Genomic DNA, 25954 nt, shown 5'->3' with positions numbered 1-25954 from the left:
ATACTGTGTGCAATATTAAAAAATAACTAAACTTCACTAAACTGTTGCTACAAGGCTGGAAACATTTGATTTATTTTATGTGATCGATTTTTACTCCTGTTTTACGTCTGAAATTGATCAAAAGAAATGTCTTCATACTTTGGACCATATAATGCACTTCTGCTTTGTCCAGAAGCTGCAGCTAAATGATGCAATACAGCTTCGAATGAACAGGTGGCGCCCCAGCTCGGGAACCCAGAATTACACGAACCAGAATGAATGTTCCTGAAAATTTAATATTACACAGTCATGAAACAAGACAAGCAGGGCAAAGGCGTGGTTCAAACTGGCAATCGAACACTGTCTGATACTGTAAACGACTGGTTCTTAAAATGCAGTACTTCAGGCTTCACCAGGTGGTGCTCCAGACATCCTTAAATAGTTCGATTCCAGAAAGCATCACTCTTAATAAAATCAGTGTGTTTAGCATTGAACACAAATATTCTGTTGACCATGCAGCCACGGTACTACACATAAAGGTTTGGTCAATTCCCTATTTCAATTAGCCCACGCTGGCCAAGAAGGACTTCAGACTAGCACCTGCCCCACTTACTGACATATGAAACCACCTCCGCACCCCTGACTCTTTAAATAAAACAGTATTATGGACTGTATAACTGTCTTACTTGCTTGGGAACAACTGAGTCTTTTGTTAATGTTGTTATACCCAAACATGACTACATTGCCTGTTTTAACTTTACAAACAATCCTGGTCTTTATTTGCCCTCGTCCCATCTTTTCTGGGAACAAGGTTGTACATTTTTATTTGTTATATAAATGATCTATTACAGAAATGATTTCAAATTATTTGTTCTTTATTTAAATGGACATGTTTAGTGATAAATAAGTCATGCAGCCAACATACATCTTGCACTGTTTCTCTATCTTACTTATTTCATGGCTGAAAGAAACCGATGCCATGAGCATTTACATTTACATTTTCAGCATTTAGCAGACGCTTTTATCCAAAGCGACTTACAGTACTGTGACACTATACAATCTAAGCAATTGAGAGTTAAGGGCCTTGCTCAAGGGCCCAACAGCAACCTGGCAGTGGTGAGGTGTAAACCGGCAACCTTCTGATTACTGGACCAGCACCTTAACCACTAGGCTACAGCTGCCCTAAACGACTTACAGTACTGTACTGTGAAAGTGTAATGTCTAAGCAATTGAAGTTTAAGGGCCATGCTCAAGGGCCCAACAGTGGCAACCTGGCAGTGGTGGGGCTTGAACCAGCGAACTTCTGATTACTAGCCCAGTATCTTAACCACTAGGCTACAACTGCGCTGAGCACTAATGCCAACTCTGATTAATCAGACTCAGCAGTTTGAATGAGTCGTGTGGCTGATGTGTGATATCTGTGCCACGGCTGCACGATTGTCTGGTTCCTCTCGAGGTTTCTTCCTTGTAATATTTGGGGAGTTTTTACCTGCCATTGTCCCCCTCGGCTGCTGTTTTTTCATCCTGAAATCTGTAAAGTTGCTTTATGTTAATGTCAGCTGTAAACTGTGCCATACAAATAAATTATGATTGATTGATTGATGGTGGAACCCATTACAATTTACATTTTTGGATTCTTCTGTACTGGCACAAAGAAAGAACCACATATTAATGTCCAAGCTACTAACAAGCTCATGATCAGTTGTCCACATACAGTGTATCACAAAAGTGAGTACACCCCTCACATTTCTGCAGATATTTAAGTATATCTTTTCATGGGACAACACTGACAAAATGACACTTTGACACAATGAAAAGTAGTCTGTGTGCAGCTTATATAACAGTGTAAATTTATTCTTCCCTCAAAATAACTCAATATACAGCCATTAATGTCTAAACCACCGGCAACAAAAGTGAGTACACCCCTTAGTGAAAGTTCCTGAAGTGTCAATATTTTGTGTGGCCACCATTATTTCCCAGAACTGCCTTAACTCTCCTGGGCATGGAGTTTACCAGAGCTTCACAGGTTGCCACTGGAATGCTTTTCCACTCCTCCATGACGACATCACGAAGCTGGCGGATATTCGAGACTTTGCGCTCCTCCACCTTCCGCTTGAGGATGCCCCAAAGATGTTCTATTGGGTTTAGGTCTGGAGACATGCTTGGCCAGTCCATCACCTTTACCCTCAGCCTCTTCAATAAAGCAGTGGTCGTCTTAGAGGTGTGTTTGGGGTCATTATCATGCTGGAACACTGCCCTGCGACTCAGTTTCCGGAGGGAGGGGATCATGCTCTGCTTCAGTATTTCACAGTACATATTTTAAGTTCATGTGTCCCTCAATGAAATGTAACTCCCCAACACCTGCTGCACTCATGCAGCCCCAGACCATGGCATTCCCACCACCATGCTTGACTGTAGGCATGACACACTTATCTTTGTACTCCTCACCTGATTGCCGCCACACATGCTTGAGACCATCTGAACCAAACAAATTAATCTTGGTCTCATCAGACCATAGGACATGGTTCCAGTAATCCATGTCCTTTGTTGACATGTCTTCAGCAAACTGTTTGTGGGCTTTCTTGTGTAGAGACTTCAGAAGAGGCTTCCTTCTGGGGTGACAGCCATGCAGACCAATTTGATGTAGTGTGCGGCGTATGGTCTGAGCACTGACAGGCTGACCCCCCACCTTTTCAATCTCTGCAGCAATGCTGACAGCACTCCTGCGCCTATCTTTCAAAGACAGCAGTTGGATGTGACGCTGAGCACGTGCACTCAGCTTCTTTGGACGACCAACTTTGGTCTGTTCTGAGTGGACCCTGCTCTTTTAAAACGCTGGATGATCTTGGCCACTGTGCTGCAGCTCAGTTTCAGGGTGTTGGCAATCTTCTTGTAGCCTTGGCCATCTTCATGTAGCGCAACAATTCGTCTTTTAAGATCCTCAGAGAGTTCTTTGCCACGAGGTGCCATGTTGGAACTTTCAGTGACCAGTATGAGAGAGTGTGAGAGCTGTACTACTAAATTGAACACACCTGCTCCCTATGCACACCTGAGACCTAGTAACACTAACAAATCACATGACATTTTGGAGGGAAAATGACAAGCAGTGCTCAATTTGGACATTTAGGGGTGTAGTCTCTTAGGGGTGTACTCACTTTTGTTGCCGGTGTTTTAGACATTAATGGCTGTATATTGAGTTATTTTGAGGGAAGAATAAATTTACACTGTTATATAAGCTGCACACAGACTACTTTTCATTGTGTCAAAGTGTCATTTTGTCAGTGTTGTCCCATGAAAAGATATACTTAAATATCTGCAGAAATGTGAGGGGTGTACTCACTTTTGTGATACACTGTAGTTTTGGTCGAAAATTTGACGTAAGTTTCACATACTTATAAAGGGCGTGTATGTCTTGGGATGTCAGTTATGTCTGCAACTGTTTGTTTGCTGTAGCTGAATGATTTGAACACACATTGTGGGTTTTCTGAAAAGCAGTTTGGTTAAAAGCATACAGACAGCACCTTGGATCATTTATTTGTGGCTGTAGAATGTACATGTGGTCTCTTTGGGAACACTCCCATGATATTGAAGCTGTTAAAACATTGAATTGTCCACAGTCAATCAAGCTTTACCTTGCAACGTCCTGAAACAAACTTCTGTTGCGGTTTGAGGTGCACATTTTGATACACTTGTTGTATGCTTATGTACAGCTTACTTGACTGTGAACAGTGTCACCCATGTTGCAGTGGCTTTGAATTAATGGACTGATTTCCTCTCAAAATAATGTGACAACAGACCACTGTTCCATGTACTGTTATGGAACAGGGTGCAGTCAAACTAGCCCTATTTACATGGGCACAAATGTCAACAGTAATCACTAATGAGGAATCACAAGGCCATGCTTCATGTTGTTAAGTTTCACTGATCTTGTTATGATTTTGAAGGGGGTGATATGGTGACTCGGTGGGTAGCACTGTCAACTCACAATGAGAAGGTCCTGGGTTTGATTTTCAGGTGGAGCGGTCTGGGTCCTTTCTATGTGAAGTTTGTATGTTCTCCACGTGTCTGTGTGGGTTCCCTCCGGCGACCTGTTTAGGGTGTTTCCTACCTTTAGCCCAGTGAATCAAACCCACTGTCACCCTAAATAGGATAAATCGTGGTAAATCAGACAGTAAATGAATAATGTTAAAGTTTTTTTTTTTTTTTTTTTGCAAGAGCGAATATACTTATATTTCATTCACAGAAAAAGAGCAGCTGCAGAAATTGAGAAATACACGTCCCTTACAAGCATCTGTAAAGCTTTGCCTATATTACACAGATTATTGAGACAAATTTGCTTAGAAGCAGCAGAGAGGAGCACAAAACCAGAATTCCCTTTCAGTCCGATAAGCTAGTGTCAGTGTGTGGAGTTTTGATGAGTCAGACGGTCTGATTAGAAGACAAAAGGATCTTCTGAAGCCCTCAATGATGGACACTAATGCGGCCTTTCTGTTGAAGCATGTGCTGAGTGTGCAGAGCTGATGTTCAAACCAGAACGTTCGAGCTATAAAAACACCCACACCGACCGCCGCTGCACTGATTATACCCGACTCTGTGGTATCGCCTTACCGAGTGAGTACCAGCACACACCATCACCTCATCACGACCACCTCAACAAAGAACATGCAGAGGAACAATGATCAAACATTATCATCATCGGGCAGATTCAGAATCAGAAACGACTTAAACCATGAAGCTCACGTAGATGTTTCTCATTCTGACACGAATAGTAGAAAAATAAAGTCTCTTCATCTCTCTCTTGTTTTTCTTTATAGATACTCAGTGCGACTCGGAACCATCAGCCATGAACCCACAGCAGCAGATGGACCACAGAGGCCAAGGCCAGTGGACGATCACTGTATTCGAGGAGGAGTACTTCCAGGGGAAGAGCTGTGAGTTCAACTTGGAGTGCCAGAACATCCTGGACCGAAGCTTCAGGAAAATTCGCTCCATCAAAGTGGAGGACGGACCGTAAGTCTGACCTCTGAGCCTCAGCTGAACTAATACAACATATTACTGAAAGTACACTGATCAGCCATAAAATTAAAACCACCTCCTGGTTTCTACACTCACTGTCCGTTTTATCAGCTCCACTTACCTTTTAGAAGCACTTTGTAGTTCTACAATTACTGACTGTAGTCTATCTGTTTCTCTACATGCTTTGTTAGCCCCCTTTCACCCTGTTCTTCAGTGGTCAGGACCCCCACAGGACCACCACAGAGCAGGTATTATTTAGGTTGTGGATCATTCTCAGCACTGCAGTGACACTGACATGGTGGTGGTGTGTTGTTGTGTGTTGATGAATTGGAATGTCGGGTACGAGCCAGGTCTTATCACCCAACATGAATTAATTATGAGAGAATAAATAAGTAAAAATGTGTGAATGAATGAATTCAATAATGAATTACTGAATGAATGAATGTAGGAGCAAATAAGTAAATGAATAAACAAATAATAATATGAGTACATGAATGGATGAGTATAATATGCGTGGGTTTTCTCCGGGAACTCCAGTTTCCTCCCACAGTCCAAAAACATGCAGTTAGGTTAAATGGAGACACTGAATTACCCTATAGGTGAATGTGTGTCTGCCCTGCGATGGACTGGCGCCCCATCCAGGGTGTTACTGTGTGCCTTGTGCCCATTGAAAAGCTGGGATAGGCTCCAGCACCCCCCGCGACACTAATTGGATAAGCGGTTAAGAAAGTGAGTGAGTAAATGAGTACATGAATAAACAGGTGAATTAATAAATTAATGAATAATTGAGTGAGTACAAAATTAAATGAATGATAGAGTGAATTAATTCATAGTGGATAAATTAGTACTGAGATCTGCACAGAGCCCTGGCACTGGTTGGCACAGCTAGGGCACAGCTGGCAAAGTGGAATGAACGTGCGAGTGTATTACACCCTGACATGGATCCAGGGTGGATTTTGGCACCCTGTGTTTGGAAGTGGTGTTAGGATCAGGCACACACACACACACACACACACACACACACACACACACACACACACACACACACACACACACACACACAGCTGATAAGCTGACAAAGACACATCCCTTGATGTTTGCTTTGCGTGTGTGTGCAATCACAAAACAAACACCCACTGTAAGATTTCTTTCTTTCTTTCTTTCTTTCTAAAATTTTCTTTCTTTTACTTTATTTTTCTTGACTCGGGAGTATTTTGGGAAACTGTCGTTACTTAACACATTTCGCCGCTACATCAAGAAATGCAATCTGAAATTTTATTATGCAGTTAAATAAAGATTAAATTAATTAAATAAATAAAAAAATGATTTTTTTCTTCTTAAAATGGGGTTTGTAGTTTTTAATTCAATGTATTTTTTTTTATTGATTTTATTTATTTATTTATGTTTATTATGTTGATAAATGTGTATGTATGAATTTTCCCTATATATTTATTTGTTCCTTATTTAACTTATTATTTCTGGGATTTATTTATGTTATTTATGTTATTTATATAATTTTTAAAACAATTGCTGTTATTGTTGTATTTATTAATTTTTATTGTTATTGATTGATTTGTTTATTTATTTATTTTCATATTATTTCTTTTTCTGATATAATTTTTTTAAATTTATCAGTGTATTTATTTAATTTGTAATGATGATTTTGTTAATGTTTGTGTTTAGGTGGGTGGGGTATGAGTACCCAGAGTTCCAGGGGCAGCAGTTTGTGTTGGAGAAGGGAGATTATCCATGCTATCAGGCCTGGAGCGGCAACAGCAGCTACCGTACCGAACATCTTCTCTCCTTCAGACCCGTGAAGTGTGCTGTATGTCCACCAACATCACCATCACTGTTAAACAATCATCACCATTAACTAACCATTCACTACCATCAACCAATCATAGATCACCATTAAATTATTATTCACCACAAATAACTAACCATACATAACAATTAACCAATCTTACATCACCATCACTATTAAATAATCTTACACCACCATTAACCAATAACATGTCACCATCACTATTAAATAATCACGATTAACTAATCATACACCACTATAAACCAATCATACATAACAGTTAACAAATCATACGTCACCATTAACTAATCCTACACCACCATTAACCAATCATACATAACAGTTAACCAATCATACGTCAGCATTAACTAATCTTACATCACCATTAACCAATTATGCATCACAATCACCATTAACTAATCATACACCACTATAAACCAATCATGCATAACAGTTAACCAATCATACGTCACCATTAACTAATCATTCACCACCATCAATCAATCATACATAACAGTTAAACTATCTTACATCAACATTAACCATTCATCACTATCACCGCTGACCAGTCTTTCATCACCATTAACCAATTATCACTATCACCATTAACCACTCTTACATCACCATTAACCAATTATCACTATCACCACTAACCAAACAAACATCACCAATAACCACTTGCACATCACTATTAACCAATCATCACTATCACTAATAACCAATTACTATCACAATTAACTAATCATTCACCACTATAAACCAATCATACATAATAATTAACCAATTTTACATTACCATTAACCGAACATGCATCACCATTAATCTATTATCACTGTCACCACTAACCAAACATACATCACCATTAACCAATCATCACTATCACTATTAACCAATCATTACTCAGCTACAATGCTATGATTGATTTAGGTATCTGTTTAAATGTTATATTATCAAACATAATACAAAATAATTAATGTAACACTTATATCACACTTGTGAAAAGTAATTACCCTCTTTTGTTAACTAAATCAACTAAATCATTAAGAGACCACTAAAAATGTCCAGTACCAAAATCATCATTGTTTTTATTCTACAAACTACTGACAGTTACTGACAGTTACTTACAGAAAATGAAAACTACTCAAAATAACATTAGGTGTTGTTTATGTTAATACATGAAATGTCATAGTCGGTGAGGGACATTGTGACTTGTAGTTCTCTTCACGTCTCCATCTAACCATCAGACAACCGAAGTATTAAGGCCACTGGATTGATCAGAGTAGATGACCCCACTCCATCATGTTTGGTTTAATTCTATCATCAGCTTGGTTCTTCTTTTCATCTCATTAATAAAGAGCTTACTTCAAACACTGCATGATTTCAGCCGTGCGCCTCGACGCCTGTTTCGGTCTGTCCTCAAACTGCTGTTTTTAGGCACTGGGGCTCCATCAAGCTGTTTTAGTTTTAGCTATGTTAGCCAGTGTTAGCTGTTTTAGCATTTAGCATTGTTAGACAGTTTAGCTGTTAGTATTTAGCACTGTTAGCCAGTTTTGTTGTGTGTAACAGCTTCTATTGTATTTAACTTCCCGCTACAGAATCACAGTGACAGTAAGGTGACGTTGTACGAGTGTGAAGATTTCCAGGGCCGGAAGTTCGAGGTGTGTGATGATTACCCCTCTCTGCAGGCCATGGGCTGGTGCAGCAAAGAAGTTCCTTCCATCAAAGTGAACTCTGGAGCGTAAGAACTCACCTTCATCAACATAAATACTGAGATTATATCAACTGTCCAAATAATTATGATCAACAGCTCAAAAGTTTACATACACCTGTAAGGAGTCAGTCCTTTAATTTTAAGCGTTACTATAATGTTTTAATCATTTAGTCAGAACAAAACTGCTGATGAGATATATAATGTGGCAAAAGTATGTGGACACCACTCACACTCACTCACTCACTGTCTTAACCGCTTATCCAATTAAGGTCACGGGGGTGCTGGAGCCTATCCCAGCTTTTCAATGGGCACAAGGTACACAGTAACACCCTGAACAAGGCGCCAGTCCATCACAGGGCAGATACACACACACATACACACACACATACACACACCCATTCACCTACAGGGCAATTCAGTGTCTCCAATTAACTTGACTGCACGTTTTTGGGCTGTGGGAGGAAACCGGAGCTCCCGGAGGAAACCCACGCAGACACGGGGAGAACATGCAAACTCCACACAGAAAGGACCCGGACCGCCCCGTCTGGGGATCGAACCCAGGACCTGTTTGCTGTGAAGTGACACTGAGCCACCGTGTCGTCCCCCACAGGTGAATAAAATCTATTATATGGAAGAAATGCTTTTAAATATGTGGCAGCAGTTTGGGGAAGAGTTCTATTTGGGATGAATTGGAATGTCAGTTGTGAGGCTATTTGGTCAAATTAGTGCCTGGCCTTACAAAAGCTCTTTTACCATAATGGGCACAAGTTCCTACAGACAAAGAGTGTGTAGTCTGTTGTCCACATACTTTTAGTCCAAAAACAAGTGCAACCTAATGGGACGTCTCTGTATCTTTTGATCTCTGTCTGTCTGTAGGTGGGTAGCGTATCAGTTCCCCGGGTATCGTGGGTATCAGTACATCCTGGAGAGAGACCGGCGCCAAGGCGAGTTCAGAAAGTATAATGAGTTTGGCACTCAGGCTCACACCAACCAGATCCAGTCCATCCGCCGGATTCAGCACTAGATCCCTCAACGTACCCACGCCCACCCCTCGAACCACAATGATCAATAAAGACTTTACATGAACTGTGGAAGTGTGGCCTGTCACTTATTGCTTTTTTAAATAAAGAAGATCCTTGATTAATATACGGACGCTGTAACCGTCTCAAAAACTGACGGTTCACAAAACAAATATTTCCATAAAACCAACAGAGCTGAACATACAGCGAACATCAAACATCAAACATCCAACATCCAACATCAAACATCAAACAGGATCTTCACAAATAGAGGGTGTGAAAACTTTTAAACAAGGTGACACTGTTAAAATACCTCATTACTATAACTGGGGGCCTGTTAAACACACACACACACACACACACACACAGTCATTTCCATTAATTTAACTATTCATTCATCTATTTATTTACTTTACTCACTCATTCAGCAGTTCATTAATTAATTAATCAATTTATTCATTCAGCCATTCATTCTTCCAATCATTTATCAATTCATCCAATAATGTATTTACTTGTTCATTTATTCATTCACTCAATCACTCATTCATTCATTAATTCATTTAACTGTTCATCCAGTCACTCAGCTATTCATTCACCCATTCATTTATTAACTCACTCATTCAGCTGTTTATTCATTCATTCCTTCATTCATTCATTATTTCATTCACTCACTCATTCATCCAATCATTCATTCATTCATTTATTCAAGTATTCATTCTTCCATTTATTCACTCAGCCATTCATTCATCTATTCATTTATTTACTCGGTCATTCAGCTGTTCATTTATTTATTTATTCTTCCATTTACTCACTCATTCATCCAATCATTCACCCATTAATTTTTTTATTCACTTACTTAATCATTCATTCATCCATCCATTAATTAATTAATTAGATAAGTCATTCATTCAACTATTCATTTATCCATTCATTTATTCACTCATTCATCCATCCATTCATTTATTCAACTATTCATTTATCCATGCATTTATTTACTCACTTATTCAGCTATTCTGTCAGCCTATCATTTATGTATTCATTCATTCATTCTTTCATCCAATCATTCATCTTCTTATTCATTTGTTTAACATTTATTTACAACATATATTCATTTACTCATTCACCCAGGGGCAATTTAGAGCAGCCAATCCACCTTCTGCATATTTTTCAGAGACAGAAGAAAACCACAGTATCTTAAGCGCTGCATAATGACAGTTCTTACATTTCAGTTTCTGTTGGATTCCAACACAGGACAGATAATAACAAATGATAATAATTAAATAATTTAGTAACAATTTAATTATTTGAGGGTTTATATTTGAATGTTTGATGGTTTATGATCTGGAATTACTTTCCTGACTGCATGAACTCGGTCTGATTTGCTCATACTATAAATCTCTGCGTTTGTGAGATGCTCAGAGACAATCCAGGGTTTAACTGGCTCTTAAAACATTTGCTGGCTGATTCTGTGGTTTATAGAGTAAAAGAAAAAGTCGTTCAGGTTCGAGTGTTACAGCATCCTGCTCTGATTCCGTCTCTCGGTTTGTTTGTCCAGGAAACTGCCCACACACACACACACACACACACACACACACACACACACACACACACACACACACACACACACAAAACGTTACAATCAGGCCTGTAGTGAAAAACAGGCACCCACACCCAGACCAGGATCTCCTATTAAATGTTGAAGCCTCCACACCTTTCTCAAACACACACCTGAGGAATGTGCTATTAAAGGTGCTGTGTGCACCAGGCTGCCTTCCACTGGGATACACACTGCACTGTAAGTGTGTGTGGCTGCACGGGCACGGCACACTCACACAGGATGGGGTAAGTCACAGTTTGGGATGCTTGATGTGGTTAGAATCTTGGTTAGGATAATTTTCTTTGCAGAAATAGATTTTATTGTCTATAGATTTGAGTTTCAGGTGAGTAAGTGTAGTTGTAAATATGGATGTGTGGTCTTGTGGTGTATGATAATTGCACTTAAATGAATGATGAATTGCTGGTATTAGCACTGATCTACATGGTATATATGCCAGCAAATAAGTGGCCACATGTAGGGCAGTAAAGAATTTGATGAATTATGTTAATGGCTTACAGATCAGTGGTAAAACAGATAAATGAATGAATTAATATATATGTATATATTTTTTATTTTCATCACTCGCTTCATCCTGGTCAGGGTCACAGTTAATATGGTTCAACAGGGAAACACTGTGACGGCAATCCATCGCAGGACTTTGGCCACAATCAATCATGCTGCTATAGATGTCTGGCCCACATATATTAAATTTCACTCATTTTTATTCATTTTAATGAAACTAAAAGAAAGAAAAACAATTATTTTATTTATTTATTTGTACTTTTACAGCATCTTTTTTTTTTGGTATATGTGTTTGAGACATCAGACACTGATGTTGGCCGAGATGGCCTGGCTTGTGATCAACCTTTCAGATCATCCCAAAGGTGTTCAGTGGGGTTGAGGTCAGGGATCTGTGCAGGCCACTGAAGTTCCTCCAGACCAAGTAAACATTCATGAACATGAAAGGCCTGTGATTAATTTTACGCCCCTATTTCAAATTGGTGTGGCTGAAACACCCAAACCCAGTTACTGGAGGGTTGTCCACATACTTGTGATCATACAGTGTGTGTATATAAAGCAGCTTGTTTGTTTACAATTATCTATTTTAAAATTTTTCTGCATTTGATAGATGTAGAGATCTGATATGCTGTTGGAAAGCTTAGAGCTTCTGTTTGACAGTTATTGTGGATTAATGAAAATGAATAAAGAGACAAAAATATGTGGACATGGTTTGTTTTAAGGAAACATCATGAGGTAGGCAGCAGTATAAGGGGTAGTCGGGTGCTTGATTGGAATTAATGTGGAGCTTTACGTGTTTTGGCAGAATTAAATCTAGCTACATGTCTTGAATGTATTTTTATTAGCTAAATTATGAAGAATTACATGCTTCTAACTTTGGGCAACATTTTGGGGAAGGCCCTTTCTTGTTTCAGCATGATCCCAAACCTTCGTGTGGCGTGCAAAGTCTACAAAGACCAGGTTCGGTTTGATACGTCTGTAGTGGAGGAACTCCATTGATCTGCACAGAGAACTGACCTCAATGTCACTAAACATCTATGGGATGAATTGGAACATTGATTGTAATTGTAAGCCAGGCCTTTTTGTCTTAAATTGTTCGTTCAGCTGAATTCCCACAGACTCCAAAATCTTCCCACAGACTCCAAAGCCTTCTCAGAACAGTGGATAATAATATAGCCATAAATCAGGAAGGCAACTTTATATTAAAGCCTATGGTTTTGGCTTATGGTCTGGTGTCCACATATTTTAAGATTTTTGGCACACAGATATTCTTTATTTAGAGTTCTTTTCATGTTGTGCTATTTTTTTTTTGTATTTTTTCCTCTTTTTGCACAGTCCCAATCTGGATATACTCAATTTAAGTGTGCGCTCTGGCGACCTCTGCTGGTTGCCTACATCCTTGCAGTTTGTATAGGGGCAGCAGCTAGAATACGTCTCCTCTTACAGATTCTTACAGAACAGAACAGACAGCAGGAATCAGGTTGCAGGTTCAAGAGGGTGAATCCCAACCCAAGACAGATTGTGGTGAGCTTGCACAATCCATGGTGAGCGCTCCATACCACTACCTCTTATCCAGCATAACATCTATGCTGGATAATCGTATGCCCCCTCAGACAGTGATGGATTCCTAAATACAGGAACATGCTATACTAAAGTACTCCTTCACCACTCGTGCAGGCTCCTTGACCAGACAGTAGGAGTCACTGTTGCAGCAACAGTGAAGCGATGTTGTGTCTGTACAGCTCCTGAGATTCGAACCCAGGTGGGCAAGTGTAGTAAACTGCAGGAGTATCACATGCACCACATGTCCTCTCATTACCATTGTGCATACAGAGAAGTCATGCTAATAATGTTGTAACCTCTCGTTTCAGAGACACCGAGAGCTACGAGAACTTATCTAGCATTCAAGGCTTGTTTTAAGTTGCCTGCGATCGATATTAAAGACTCAGGCAGCTAAAGCAAGTCTGGGACGCCAGAGGCACCCAGCACGCCTACACGAGGATGAGAGACGGAGACTATTTTGTGTATTTGATTGCAGTGTGACTTCTGTACAGCTGATCTGTTTACACTGGCATGATGCAATAAAAAAATCAATCTGTGGTGCTGAGTGATCTGATATTGAACAATGGAAAAGGTGTAAGGGGATGGGGGCGGTTGGGTGGTGGTGGTGGTGGGGGGAACCTGGTCACCCAAGGCAGATGCATTATCAGACTGAAATGAATCTCAAACAACTATCAGTAAAATGTTTAGAATGGGGGCAAATACTTTTTCCACATCAGCCTTTCGAATGTATGTGTTTTATATACAATTACTTACATGTGTAATAAATTCATTATATGACAGTGATTGAGTTTCCATTAGCATACATATAAACAATGTCATGTTTTCCTGACTACACAGGGCAGTTGTAGCCTAGTGGTTAAGATCCTGGACTACTAATCGAAAGGTCACTGGTTCAAGCCTCACCACTGCCAGATTGCCACTGTTGGGCCCTTGAGCAAGGCCCTTAGCCCTCAATTGCTTAGACAATATACTGTCACAGTACTGTAAGTCGCTTTGGATAAAAGCGTGTGCTAAATGCTGAAAATGTAAATGTAATTATATAAAGGAAATTATATGCTTTGTAGCAACAGTTTACAGAAGGTCATTTCCTGTTCCAGCATGACAGTACCCCTGTGCACAAGCAAGCTCGATAAAGACATGATGAAAAGCTCAGTTTAAAGAAACTCCTGAAAAAGAGTCCTGACCTCAGCCCCATCATCAGTTGAACATCAGTTGAGTCTTTCTTGACCCACATCAGTGCCCAGGCGTACGATGCTTTTTTTCACTGAATGGGCACAAATCCCACAGACATAATTCAAAGTCTTGTGAGAAGCCTTCTCAGACTAGTGGCTATTATAGCTTTTTGAAATGAGATGTCCAGCCTTAGAAACCTTAAGTTATAAAGTGGTTCAACAAATTATTGACTCTGGTTAAGGTGGGGAGGGGGTGAATACTTATTCAGCCAACAAATGTCTGCCCTCACATTGTGCACATTAAAATCAGACATTAAATCATTTACATAAGAAAAACTTAATCAAATTCGTTTTATTTAAAGCAATGTAAGACAATGGGACAAAGCTTGTGTGTGTACGTTTTGGGGAGGGGGGGCAGGTAGGGGGTGTGAATAGTTGTGAATGTAAGTCTCTGTATGTAAGTCTTTCTTCTGCACTCATGGATTCAATAAATAAAGTTTATATCCATAAATCATTCTATATGGCCAAAACTATGGACACCAGATCATGGAATCCTATTCCAAACCCTTTCTATACAGCTCTACTTTCCTTCGAAGGCTTTCCACAATCATCTGGAGCATTACTATGAGATTTCCTGTCCAGTTACTTGAAAGATAATTTCTGATGTTAGGCATTGATGTTTAAAGAGACTAGCTAAAAATCCATGTTCCAATTCATCCCAAAGGTGCTGAAGGTGGGTTAAAACCAGGGATTGGTGCAGGCCAGCGGGGTTCCTCAATTCACCTGTTAGCATTAGGTGTGGCTGAAACACCTGAGCTGAATAATTAGGAGGAGTGTCCACATACTTTTGTCAATATAGTGCGTATAGACACATATACAGAGCCTTATGTCATAAAACCCAGGCTGTGTTTGTCTTAGGCTCATCAGCATGACTATAAATGAAGAACTGTTTAAATTTATGAGCCCTGTTTTAGATTTTGGGATTGCACACGCCAGATGTCGGGGGGTAAGATGTTTGCAGAGGTGCAGTGAAGCGTGTGATGTAAAGCTGGTTAAAATGTGGAGTAAACACGGAGTAAAAATGGTACATTGTGGCTTTGTGTGTTTACAAAGCGAGCAGAAGATCTACAGCTCGGTTTGTTCTTCTCAAACACTTCAGTGCTCCATAGAAACTGCAGCAGCAACTTTATTAAAGCCTGATGGTGCATTGATAAGGCTGACGGGTGCAATCTGCCCCCCTTTCTTTGATCTTTTATTATTCTGAGGTTGGTAGATGGCATGACAGAGCTAAATTGCTCCTTTAATTAAAGCAATGCAGCAGAGGAAATTGGGCCGGCTGCAGAGATGGAGCTGCAGACAGTTGCCTGGAAACTCCAATCTGACTCACATTTATTCCAGATCAGAGTTTTCAGATAAAGTTTAATAAAAAATATTCATCCCCCCCACCCCCACAAATCCTTCCCTCCTTCCCCTCGTCCTTTCTTTCTGTCTCTGCCTGAATGAAAGCGTGGTGCCCATCTTCACTGGCTATGCCACAGAGCTTCACGCCGAACCTTCTGTTTAACATGTACCTCCCAGGTATTCTGCCTTTTCTGGTGTAAAATGGAAACTCTTTTAGAGGAAAAGGGTGTCAGAGAGGGGCAGATGTAGGTGGTGAGCTTGTGGATTGGGATGGGTGTGTTAGTGGTGCTGATGCTGCGCGGCTCCGGTTCTTTTGTCGGATGTCGGAAATCCTTTTTCCTGAACGCGCTTCCTGACCGCAGCAGCAAAAAGTTCCTCCCAGAAGGGGCACTTACTTATTCCACATCTCAGTCTTTCAGAGTGGATTCTGACATTTTAACCTAATATAAAACATTTTATTTTTTTCAAATGGACGTTTAGCCAAACGTTGTTGGTTCTTTTTGGACGCAAGTCTGTGTTTTAATAATGTCGGGACGTTTTTCTTACATTTTCTTTCTTAAATGTATAGACAATTTTACTTGTGCTTCATTTACTATTATTATTATTATTATTATTATTATTTGCTTAATCGGAATAATTTGCATTTTAAAGCATTTTAATTCGTATTTTTATATTTTGCCTCTTTTGCTTTTCTGTCTCCGTTTTCATTTTATTTATTGCTTACATTGCTGCACTCAATAGCATTATTAATGCTGTATTTATTATTTCTTTATTTCACATCTTTTTTTTTACATCAGAAAGATGTTTTCTTTTGTTATTTTATCCAGATTAATTTCATTTTAATCAGTATTTTTTGGATTTCTTTCATTCTGCACATCATCTCAGAATATTTCTTCTTGCTTTTGACCAGGACGTTTGAAACAAATAATTAGATAATAAATTATAACATTTATGATGTATTTATAATGTTCTACTTTTGATAGTTGTATTTTTAAAACCCGTTATCTCTGTTAATTTATTTGTAATGCTTTAGTCTGGTTATGGATTATTAAGACTGTCCACTTAAGATGGTATGAGTATTTTCAAATGGTTTTATTTCCCATAGTCGGGTTTCTTTTTGTGATATTTTAGTGCTTTTTTTGTTCTTCCACTTGACTGACACAAAGGTTTTGCATTATTCTTATTATTATTATTCTTGTTCCTTTATTCCCTATATTTTATTCATGAACATAATCTTATATTTAATGTTATTGTACTTTGTAATTATTTGTAATGTTGAGCGTTTTGCTTCATCACAATAATCTGTGTTTTTAGATCCAACAGAAAATGTGTTAAAGGAAAGTAAAAATTCCTCCTGGACCCCCATCAATGCAGGAGTACAAAAAGGTAAGAGAGCATTAAATATACATATAGAAATATTACTTTTGTACATATAAATTCTACAGATTTTTTTCATTATAAAGAAAAAGATCGATCTTTCACACAATTCTGTTTATTATATTTAAAGCTTCTGTTTCTTTATCTAAATCACATCGAACATTTGTCATGCGCACAGAATTTGTAGCGTTTCTACAGATTTACATTTTAGAAACTATTTCAACTAAAATAAATTAAATTGCACGTTTTTTATATCAGCGCTGAATCCACTTAGAAAAAAATATTAACATTTCGTATAATCGAAAACAAGCATTTTGATAATTATAAAAAGATAAAAAGATACATATAAAATCTAAATGTTTCAGTTAATAAAAGCCTAATTATTATTATTATTATTATTATTATTATTATTATATTTATGTATGAATATTAATCTAATAAACTGAGCAAAAACGAGATGCGACTTTTCACATATTATAAATACGAACAAATGCATTACGGTGATTTATTAAAAGTGTAAATAATAAAAAAATGATTACAATAAAAAACTGTCAACCAGAATAACACGTCTGAGTAAACGCAACATTAAAATATAATTAGAAATAAACATAACATAATTATTCCGTTTTTAATAAACACTTTTCAATAGAATGTTTAAACATTAATATTCATGGTGTAAAGAGATTTGGTACTGATATTGTCCTATTAAAAATATTTTTAATCACATTGAAAAAATGCATTAACAACAACAACAACAACAACAGTAATAATAATAATAATTTTAACGTTTAATCAATAAAATCTGAACAAATCTGAATAATTTTTATGCTATAGTTATTTAATAATTCTTCATTATTTTAAAGGTTTATGCCTCTAAAAAGATTCAACTCAGAAATAATAACATTAAGAATTAAAAACTAAATATACTAAATATTTTCAGAAATCATAAACTCTTTCATTTCTTTTTCCCACCAATGAAATAATAATAATTATATATTCGTAATTACTGATACTAAATTAAATTAAAAGTAACACAGTGTAATTTTATTATAATTCCCAAATACTTAAAAAGCGAATTTATTTTTTAAGATTAAAAATGGATTATTTTTATTACTGATTATTTTTGCTTCTATTGATTTATACAGTTTAATTAAACGTTTATTGAAAACACTTTTCTGTTCATATTTTTTATTCAAAGCAGCATCAAATAATCGTTTTTTTTTATTTGTGGATTTTCTTATGCACTATAAAACAAACACCGGGAACGACGGCTTTATTATGTATTTATGAAATTAAATAATAACACATTTGATGCTCTTCGTTTATATTGATTGATTTATTTAATTATTTACAAAAGAAATACTTTTTTTTAGTAAATAACATCATTTGAAAATTCCTACGAATTATTTAATATTTTTACTAATTAAGAATAATTCATGGATTATTTGTTCACTCACTTTATTTGCATGAAATGACCAAATGTATGTGGACACGTGTCTGTGAGAATCTGGGCTTATTTTTAAGGTTAGGCTTTAATGCTAAACAATAAGGTTTGGCTCGCAATTAAAGTTTCAGTTCATCCCAAATGTGTTCGGTGGGATTGTGGTCAGGGCTCTGACCACTGGTGTTCCTCCACACCAGAATTATAAACCCAGGTCATAGTTTATGGAGCTTATTTGGCACTCCAGCAGTGGCTGTGGCTGAAACACGTAAAGTCAGCCATAAGAAGGGATGTCCACATACTTTTGGTATCTATATATTTATTTATTAGGATTTTAACGTCATGTTTTACACTTTTTGGTTACATTCATGACTGTACAGGTAGTTACTGGTTACACAAGATTCATCAGCTCACAAGGTTATATCAAACACAGTCATGGACAATTTTGTATCTCCAGTTCTCCTCACTTGCACGTGTTTGGACTGTGGGAGGAAACCGGAGCTCCCGGAGGAAACCCACACAGACACGGGGAGAACATGCAAACTCCACACAGAAAGGAGCCGGACCTCCCCACCTGGGAATCAAACCCAGGACCTTCATGTTGTGAAGTGACAGTGCTACCCTCTGAGCCATCGTGCCACCCGGTACTCACTGTATTGTCTGTGTGCTTTTGTACAGGAAGTGGACAGATCCAGCTGTGGCAGTTTCTGCTGGAGCTTCTCTCGGACAGTTCCAACGTCTCGTGCATCGCGTGGGAGGGCGCGAGTGGCGAGTTTAAACTGACCGACCCGGACGAGGTGGCCCGGCGCTGGGGGGCACGCAAGAGCAAACCCAACATGAACTACGACAAGCTGAGCCGGGCCCTGCGGTACTACTATGATAAAAACATCATGAGCAAAGTTCACGGCAAACGCTACGCCTACAGATTTGACTTCCGGGGCCTGGCGCAGGCCTGCCAACCATCGTCTTCATCCACTGCTTCTTCCTCAACCTCGTCATCCTCTGAGGCGCTGTATACTCTCCACACCAACTTCGCCTCGATTCCATTTTCAGGAATCTCCAAGCTGAACCTGGTGGCTCCCGGGGTGAGTCCTGCTGGGTTCCCGTACTGGACCGGGTCTGGTCCGGCTCTGTACCCGAGCCACAGCCTGCAGCCACCCGGGCATTTCAGTGCCGCCCATCTCAGCTGTGTGAACAACATCAACCACCTGAACAACCTCAACAATCACTATAATTGAGAGGGGCTGCTGGACTTAAATTCAATCTACTACAGCTGTGGTGTGAATAAGTAATTGCCCCCTCAGTTACTGCAGTTTTGTCATTGAGTGATTCAAGATCTTTGTGGACTGATACAGAATATTTGAATAGCTTTATTTAACACAGCTTCTCTGGTATTTTCTTAGCTCGTTGCCTGGTGTTATGGTAGAAACTTAAAGATGATGGAACCAGTTTGAGATCATTATCAGTGGTCAGTCATGGCCAAAAAGGGAAGCACATGTGTTCACCAGGCTTCGTTTTCAACTATGCTTACTTGGTGTTAGGCTGTTCCATCACACCACCAGAAGCAGGCTAAACTGTTAACATGAGGCAGGTCGAGTCTATAAATGAATGCGGTTGCTGGTTCGACTCCACAGTTATAAAGAGTGGTTGGTTCTAGTAACTTACTAAAGCGACTTACAGTACAGTTACAGTATACAATCTGAGCAATTAAGGGTTAAGGGCCTTGCCCAACAGCTGCAACCTGGCAGTGGTGAGGCTTGAACCAGCAACCTTTTGATTACTAGTCCAGTACCCTAACCACTAGGCTAACCACTAGGCCACTAGGCACTTGCCCATCTGGTAATTCTCCTTTCACCTCTGTCATCCACATGTATGCAGAACTGCAACTCACTGGATGTTTTTTTTCGTGTATAGTCCAAGGAGATCAGCAAACTCAAATTCAAACAGCCCATCTGGTACCAGTAATCATGTCATGCTCATATAGTGACTCATTGTTTTCCTTCAGTCTGATGTAAAGCTGAATTAAAGATCTTGATCTGTGTCTGTGGGCGCTCAGGTAGTGCAGTGGTAAAATACGTTACCTGCTACCACACTACTGCTGAGATCCGGGGTGTGAATGTAACAGTGCTATTGAATGGCTACACAGACACGATTGGCTGTGTCTGGGGGAGGAATGAAAAGCCGAAAAGCCTAGTTATTGGGAAGTGCACTTTTCAGTACGCTCGTAGTGCCAGTCCCAAGTCTGAATAAAATGCAGAGGGTTGTGTCAGGTGCCAGATATGCCAGGTATGTGGACTGTGGTGATTCCTACATTGTGCCACTGTCACATGACTGGCTGATTGGAGAATGCTGATTGGATTACAGGCATGGCTGTGTGCATTGAGCTAAATTGGCTTACCAAATTATTTTGGTTTACTGGTTGATTAAGTAACCAAGGGGGCATTTACTTTTGTTTTTACAGGAGTGATATGTGTGTTGGACAACTTTGTTCTTTAAATAAATTAAGCTGTTTTTAATCAAGTTTTTGATGTAGTGAAATTATTTTCGGAGGTAATCACACACACCCTTGTTTCCTTTACTTGATTTCTAGCTCTATTCTTTCAGGATGTGAGGGTAGGAAACGAGGCTGATCATATTTGAGGGGTCCTCGTCCTCGTTAGCAAATCTTGACTTCAAAGTGACGTCACATAAACAAATTATTAATAAATTAACATGAATTGAAGTGTTACATCTACTAATAAATCTGAAAGGACCTCGTTTGGACCCAACAGCTCCAGACGTGAGGCTGAAGAATTTCCTGCATTGAGCGCTAGAACATTAAAAGTTCTACATAAGTTACACTGGTGTAGAAGACTGTACCTCCTGGTTCCTTTCGCTCACTTGAACTGGACACATACACTATTTGGCCAAAAGTATTTGGACACCTTACGATGAGCTTGTTGGGAACCCCATGTCAAAAGCAAATGGTAGTAAAATAGTGACATCTATGTGATCTTTTCAGATACAGTATAACAGCAACCATTCTTCTGAGAAGGCTTCTCACAAGATTTTGAAGTATGTCTGTGGGAATTTGTGCCCATTCAGTCAAAAGAGCATTTGTATGGCTGGGCACTGATGTTGATCAAGAAAGCTTCAATTGATGTTCCAGTTTATTCCAAAGCTGTTCAGTGGGGTTGAGGTCTGGACTCTGGAGTTTCTTTAAACTGAGCTTTTCTTCATGTCTTTATAGAGCTTGCTTTGTGTACAGGGGCACAGTCATGCTGAAACAGGAAAGGGCCTTCCCTAAACTGTTGCTGCAAAGTTGGAAGCATAGCATTTGATTTATTACACCTGTTAGAAGTTGTTATGACTGAAACACATTAATTAAATAAAGCTAGAGAACTAATTTATTTTACATAGATTTATGACCAACAATGGCATCATCCAGCACTTCATCATGAACTTTTTGTACATGTGCTGAAATTTTGGTGCACGTTTTCTGTAGAACCTATTAGATTAAGATAGGCATCATCCATAGTGAAATCATGGTGTAGATCTTTTCTTTCTGTACATTTCTCTGATTCCTGCATAATCTCTGGCAGTAGTTAACCCGGCTTCTCCCGAGTAAGAGCACTCATGTTTCTCTCTGTTCTGATCTGAAGCTTAGCTGAATCTTAGCTGAAGAAGCTTAGATAAGGAGGGTTTGCATGAGTGTTAGAGTTAATCTTTACTAATCCAAGTTTAGCTGCTGTTACGTAACTGACTACATGGAAGAAAGGGTTCAGTGAATCTTCTCAGATTCCTCCAAAAACATAAAGTGGAAAAAAACTGCAGGTTCTTGTGACATACTGGAAAAAATCTGGAGGTTCTGGCCTACATGTCCCAAGAGTTAATACTTTTTTAAGTAAATGTGCATTTTATCTCTAATAAAAATAGATCTGACATGCACTTAATAATAAACAGGTCCATGAAGTCAGTTACAGACCAGAAAATAAGAAATGATAAACATACAAATTGTAATACAACTTTTTAGATTAGATTAGATTCAACTTTGTCATTGTGCAGAGTAAACAAGTAAAAAGCCAACGAAATGCAGTAGCATCTAATCAGAAGTGCAAGATAGAGATTATTTACATATATTACAGTTAAAGTGCAGAAGTGACCAGATAAGTGAAATGAGAACACATAAGAATATTAAACAGATGATGTTGGTATTAAACAGATAATGATGATTGTACAGTGTATAGACTAATATGTATTTACAGAGTAATGGAAGGTGACTAAAGTGGATACATGAATGGGTAATGAATTAGAATATAGTATATAAGTATAGCAGATATATACAGTATATACATTATTGTTGTGCTGGTGTAAACAGTGCAATAATGCCATGTGCAAAATACTGATGGTATATACAGGTGAGATGATACATGTGTAAAAAGTACAGAGTTCAATGTGGTACAAAGTGCCGTGATATTTTTACACTGGTGTGCTAGAGTTTAGCAGGGTAACAGTCTCAGGAAAAAAGCTCTTCCTGAGTCTGCTGGTACGAGAGCGGAGGCTCCTGTAACGTCTGCTTTTGGTACCACTTCTACAACAGAAACTTGTGATTTGGCTCATTAACATGGTTCTTTCTATTTACAATTTTAAGGATTTATTACCATATAGAAGAACTTTGTAGTTCTACAATTACTGACTGTAGTCCATCTGTTTCTCTACATGTTTTGTTAGCCCCCCTTTCATGCTGTTCTTCCATGGTCAGGACCCCCACATGACCACTACAGAGTAGGTATTATTTAAGTGGTGGTGGATCATTCTCAGCACTGCAGTGACACTGACATGGTGGTGGTGTGTTAGTGTGTGTTGTGCTGGTATGAGTGGATCAGACAGCAGCGCTGAAGAAGTTTTAGAACACCTCACTGTCACTGCTGGACTGAGAATAGTCCACCAACCAAAAATATCCAGCCAGAGGCGCCCCGTGGGCAGCGCCCTGTGACCACTGATGAAGGTCTAAAAGATGACCGACTCAAACAGCAGCAATAGATGAGCGATCGTTTCTGACTTTACATCTACAAGGTGGATCAACTAGGTAGGAGTGTCTAATAGAGCGGACAGTGAGTGGACACAGTATTTAAAAACTCCAGCAGTGCTGCTGTGTCTGATCCACTCATACCAGCACAACACACACTAACACACCACCACCATGTCAGTGTCACTTCAGTGCTGAGAATCATCCACCACCTAAATAATACCTGCTCTGTGGTGGTCCTGTGGGGGTCCTGACCATTAAAGAACAGGGTGAAAGCAGGTTAAAAAGGTATGTAGAGAAACAGATGGACTACAGTCAGTAATTGTAGAACTACAAAGTGCTTCTATATGGTAAGTGGAGCTGATAAAATGGACAGTGAGTGTAGAAACAATGATTACAGAGAACAGACCTAAAACATTTCTACAAAAATGAAGTACAGTACACCGATCAACCATAACAGCGTGTCTGTTCAGTGGAACTAGAACATAAAGAGATTAGGACCAATTGTACTAAAAATACCAGTCTTTATTTACCACCTGAAGTTCAGACGTCAGATGTTATTTGTAGTAAGAGTTCAAAGCTTGATGTCTTTACACTAATTACCGACTTACTAGTTTGTTTTAAACTCAGATTTGAATAACTGTGTGAGACTGTAAGACTGTCACGATGACATGGAGTTTTAATGCAAAGCATCTGAAATATACGTGACAAAATAAATCTCTGCTCTGTGTTTCCATCCACCAACAACAATCTATAAAAATATAGAACATTATAAATAAAGAATACTTCAGAGTAAATGACATTTTGTACAATTTCAGTGGTTCTTATCACCACCTTTCTTTACCTCCCCTTCGCTTTTGAGTTCTTGGAAAACCTCTACAAAGAAACGCTGGTCCATATGAATCCTGAGCATTTTGGAACTGAGCTTATCGATGATATTCAGGGCCTGCTGCCAGAACACGTCCTTATTACCTTCTGCAATGAAGGGTGTGAGCGGGTAGGAAATTTCATTCCCCAGGTAAGAGTAGGTGAGGTACAGGCAGGTCAGAAACACACCGTGGAGCTCGACTGGACTCTCGATGTCTTTGCTGACAGTTTCCCTGCAAAGCAAGTAGACGAAGACCAGGCTAGGTGCGGTGATGAAACCTTGTTCCTGCCAGCCTTGCAACAAAAGAGATCGGTCTACATTTCTGAACCAAGCGATCACCTCGTTCGCGGTTAGATCCGTGATTTTAAGGCACCGAGACCGAATGAATCGACCCAAACAGAGCAGAAGTTCGCAGGAGGATGCTTGGACGATGACGTGAACCGGAGACGTGATGACCTGCTGGCTTTGTTGCTTCTCCGTCTGGTTGATCTGCTTTTCGACTGGAGGTTCCCGTTGTTCCAGCCTTTGAGATGGAACCACATCCAGGTTCTCAGTTTTATTCTTAGTTTTATCTGTGCATTTCTTTACATCCGTCTGAGCTTGTACAGGATGTGGGTTCACCTTTATGCCATTTTTATGCTTGACCAGCTTTAACGCAAAAGTCGAAATGATTACCCTTGGTTTGCTTAGGCTTCTAATCCTGGTTTCTTCTTCTTCAATCAGTCTGTGTTCCCTCCCTAATGAGGGGGAGATGGACAGCACCGTGCCCATTAATTCCACAGCATACAACCAAAAACTAGAGAAAAAAATCAAACTAGAATCCAGTCAGACTGAAACTCTGAGAGAATGGTGTCCACGCAAACACAAGCCCTCTACAGCAATGCAGGTCGACTCCTCTATTAATCCCACCAGGACTGAGCCGTAAGGAAGATCGACAATGGCACTGAACCAATTGTACACCAGCGATTACACAAACACTTGAGCAAGTCCTGTTTTAGCCTGAAAGAGCTTAATTTAGCTTGTGTTCCACTAAGGTGAGCCACTAATCCTTAACCAAAGCAGCTTCAGGTAAACACTCCGTCTTTGGTTCATCATTGTTTATTACATAATAACAAGAGTCAAGAGGACAAATGTATGTAATTAGTCAAAACACAGACTTATGATATATACACTATATGGCTAAAAAAATTGGATACCTCACCATAAGCTTGTTGGACATCCTTTTTAAAACACAAATTGTGTTAGTAGAGCTATACCAACAGCCGCTCTCATGAGAAGGCTTCCTACAAGACTTTGGAGTAGGTCAGTGGGAATTTGTGCCCATTCAGTCAAAAAGCATTTAAATAGCTAGGCACAGATGTTGGTCAAAAAAAAAAATATATACACCGATTAGGCATAACATTATGACCACCTCCATGTTTCTACACTCACTGTCTATGTTATCAGCTCCACTTACCATATAGGAGCACTTTGTAGTTC

At 39.1% G+C, this 25954-nt stretch overlaps 3 protein-coding genes across 3 annotated transcripts; 2 read left to right on the top strand and 1 right to left on the bottom strand.

The window, feature by feature from the left end:
• Window positions 1–4822: 4822 nt before the first annotated feature.
• On the top strand, window positions 4823–9578 carry cryba2b (crystallin, beta A2b). Its single transcript, XM_063005809.1, has 4 exons — window positions 4823–4989; window positions 6679–6820; window positions 8395–8537; window positions 9387–9578. The coding sequence occupies exons 1-4, from the start codon at window positions 4823–4825 to the stop codon at window positions 9532–9534; spliced, it is 600 nt and encodes a 199-aa protein (XP_062861879.1). The 3' UTR covers window positions 9535–9578.
• Window positions 9579–15909: 6331 nt separating this feature from the next.
• On the top strand, window positions 15910–19837 carry fev (FEV transcription factor, ETS family member). Its single transcript, XM_063006392.1, has 3 exons — window positions 15910–15958; window positions 17096–17167; window positions 19278–19837. The coding sequence occupies exons 1-3, from the start codon at window positions 15910–15912 to the stop codon at window positions 19835–19837; spliced, it is 681 nt and encodes a 226-aa protein (XP_062862462.1).
• A 4584-nt stretch (window positions 19838–24421) lies between these two features.
• Window positions 24422–25246, bottom strand: cdk5r2b (cyclin dependent kinase 5, regulatory subunit 2b (p39)). Its single transcript, XM_063005711.1, has one exon. The coding sequence runs from the start codon at window positions 25244–25246 to the stop codon at window positions 24422–24424; it is 825 nt and encodes a 274-aa protein (XP_062861781.1).
• Between the last annotated feature and the right edge of the window lie 708 nt (window positions 25247–25954).

The sequence above is a fragment of the Trichomycterus rosablanca genome, chromosome 12, assembly GCF_030014385.1.
Source record: "Trichomycterus rosablanca isolate fTriRos1 chromosome 12, fTriRos1.hap1, whole genome shotgun sequence".
NCBI lineage: Eukaryota > Metazoa > Chordata > Actinopteri > Siluriformes > Trichomycteridae > Trichomycterus > Trichomycterus rosablanca.
This window is presented reverse-complemented; position numbering and strand designations above follow the sequence as displayed.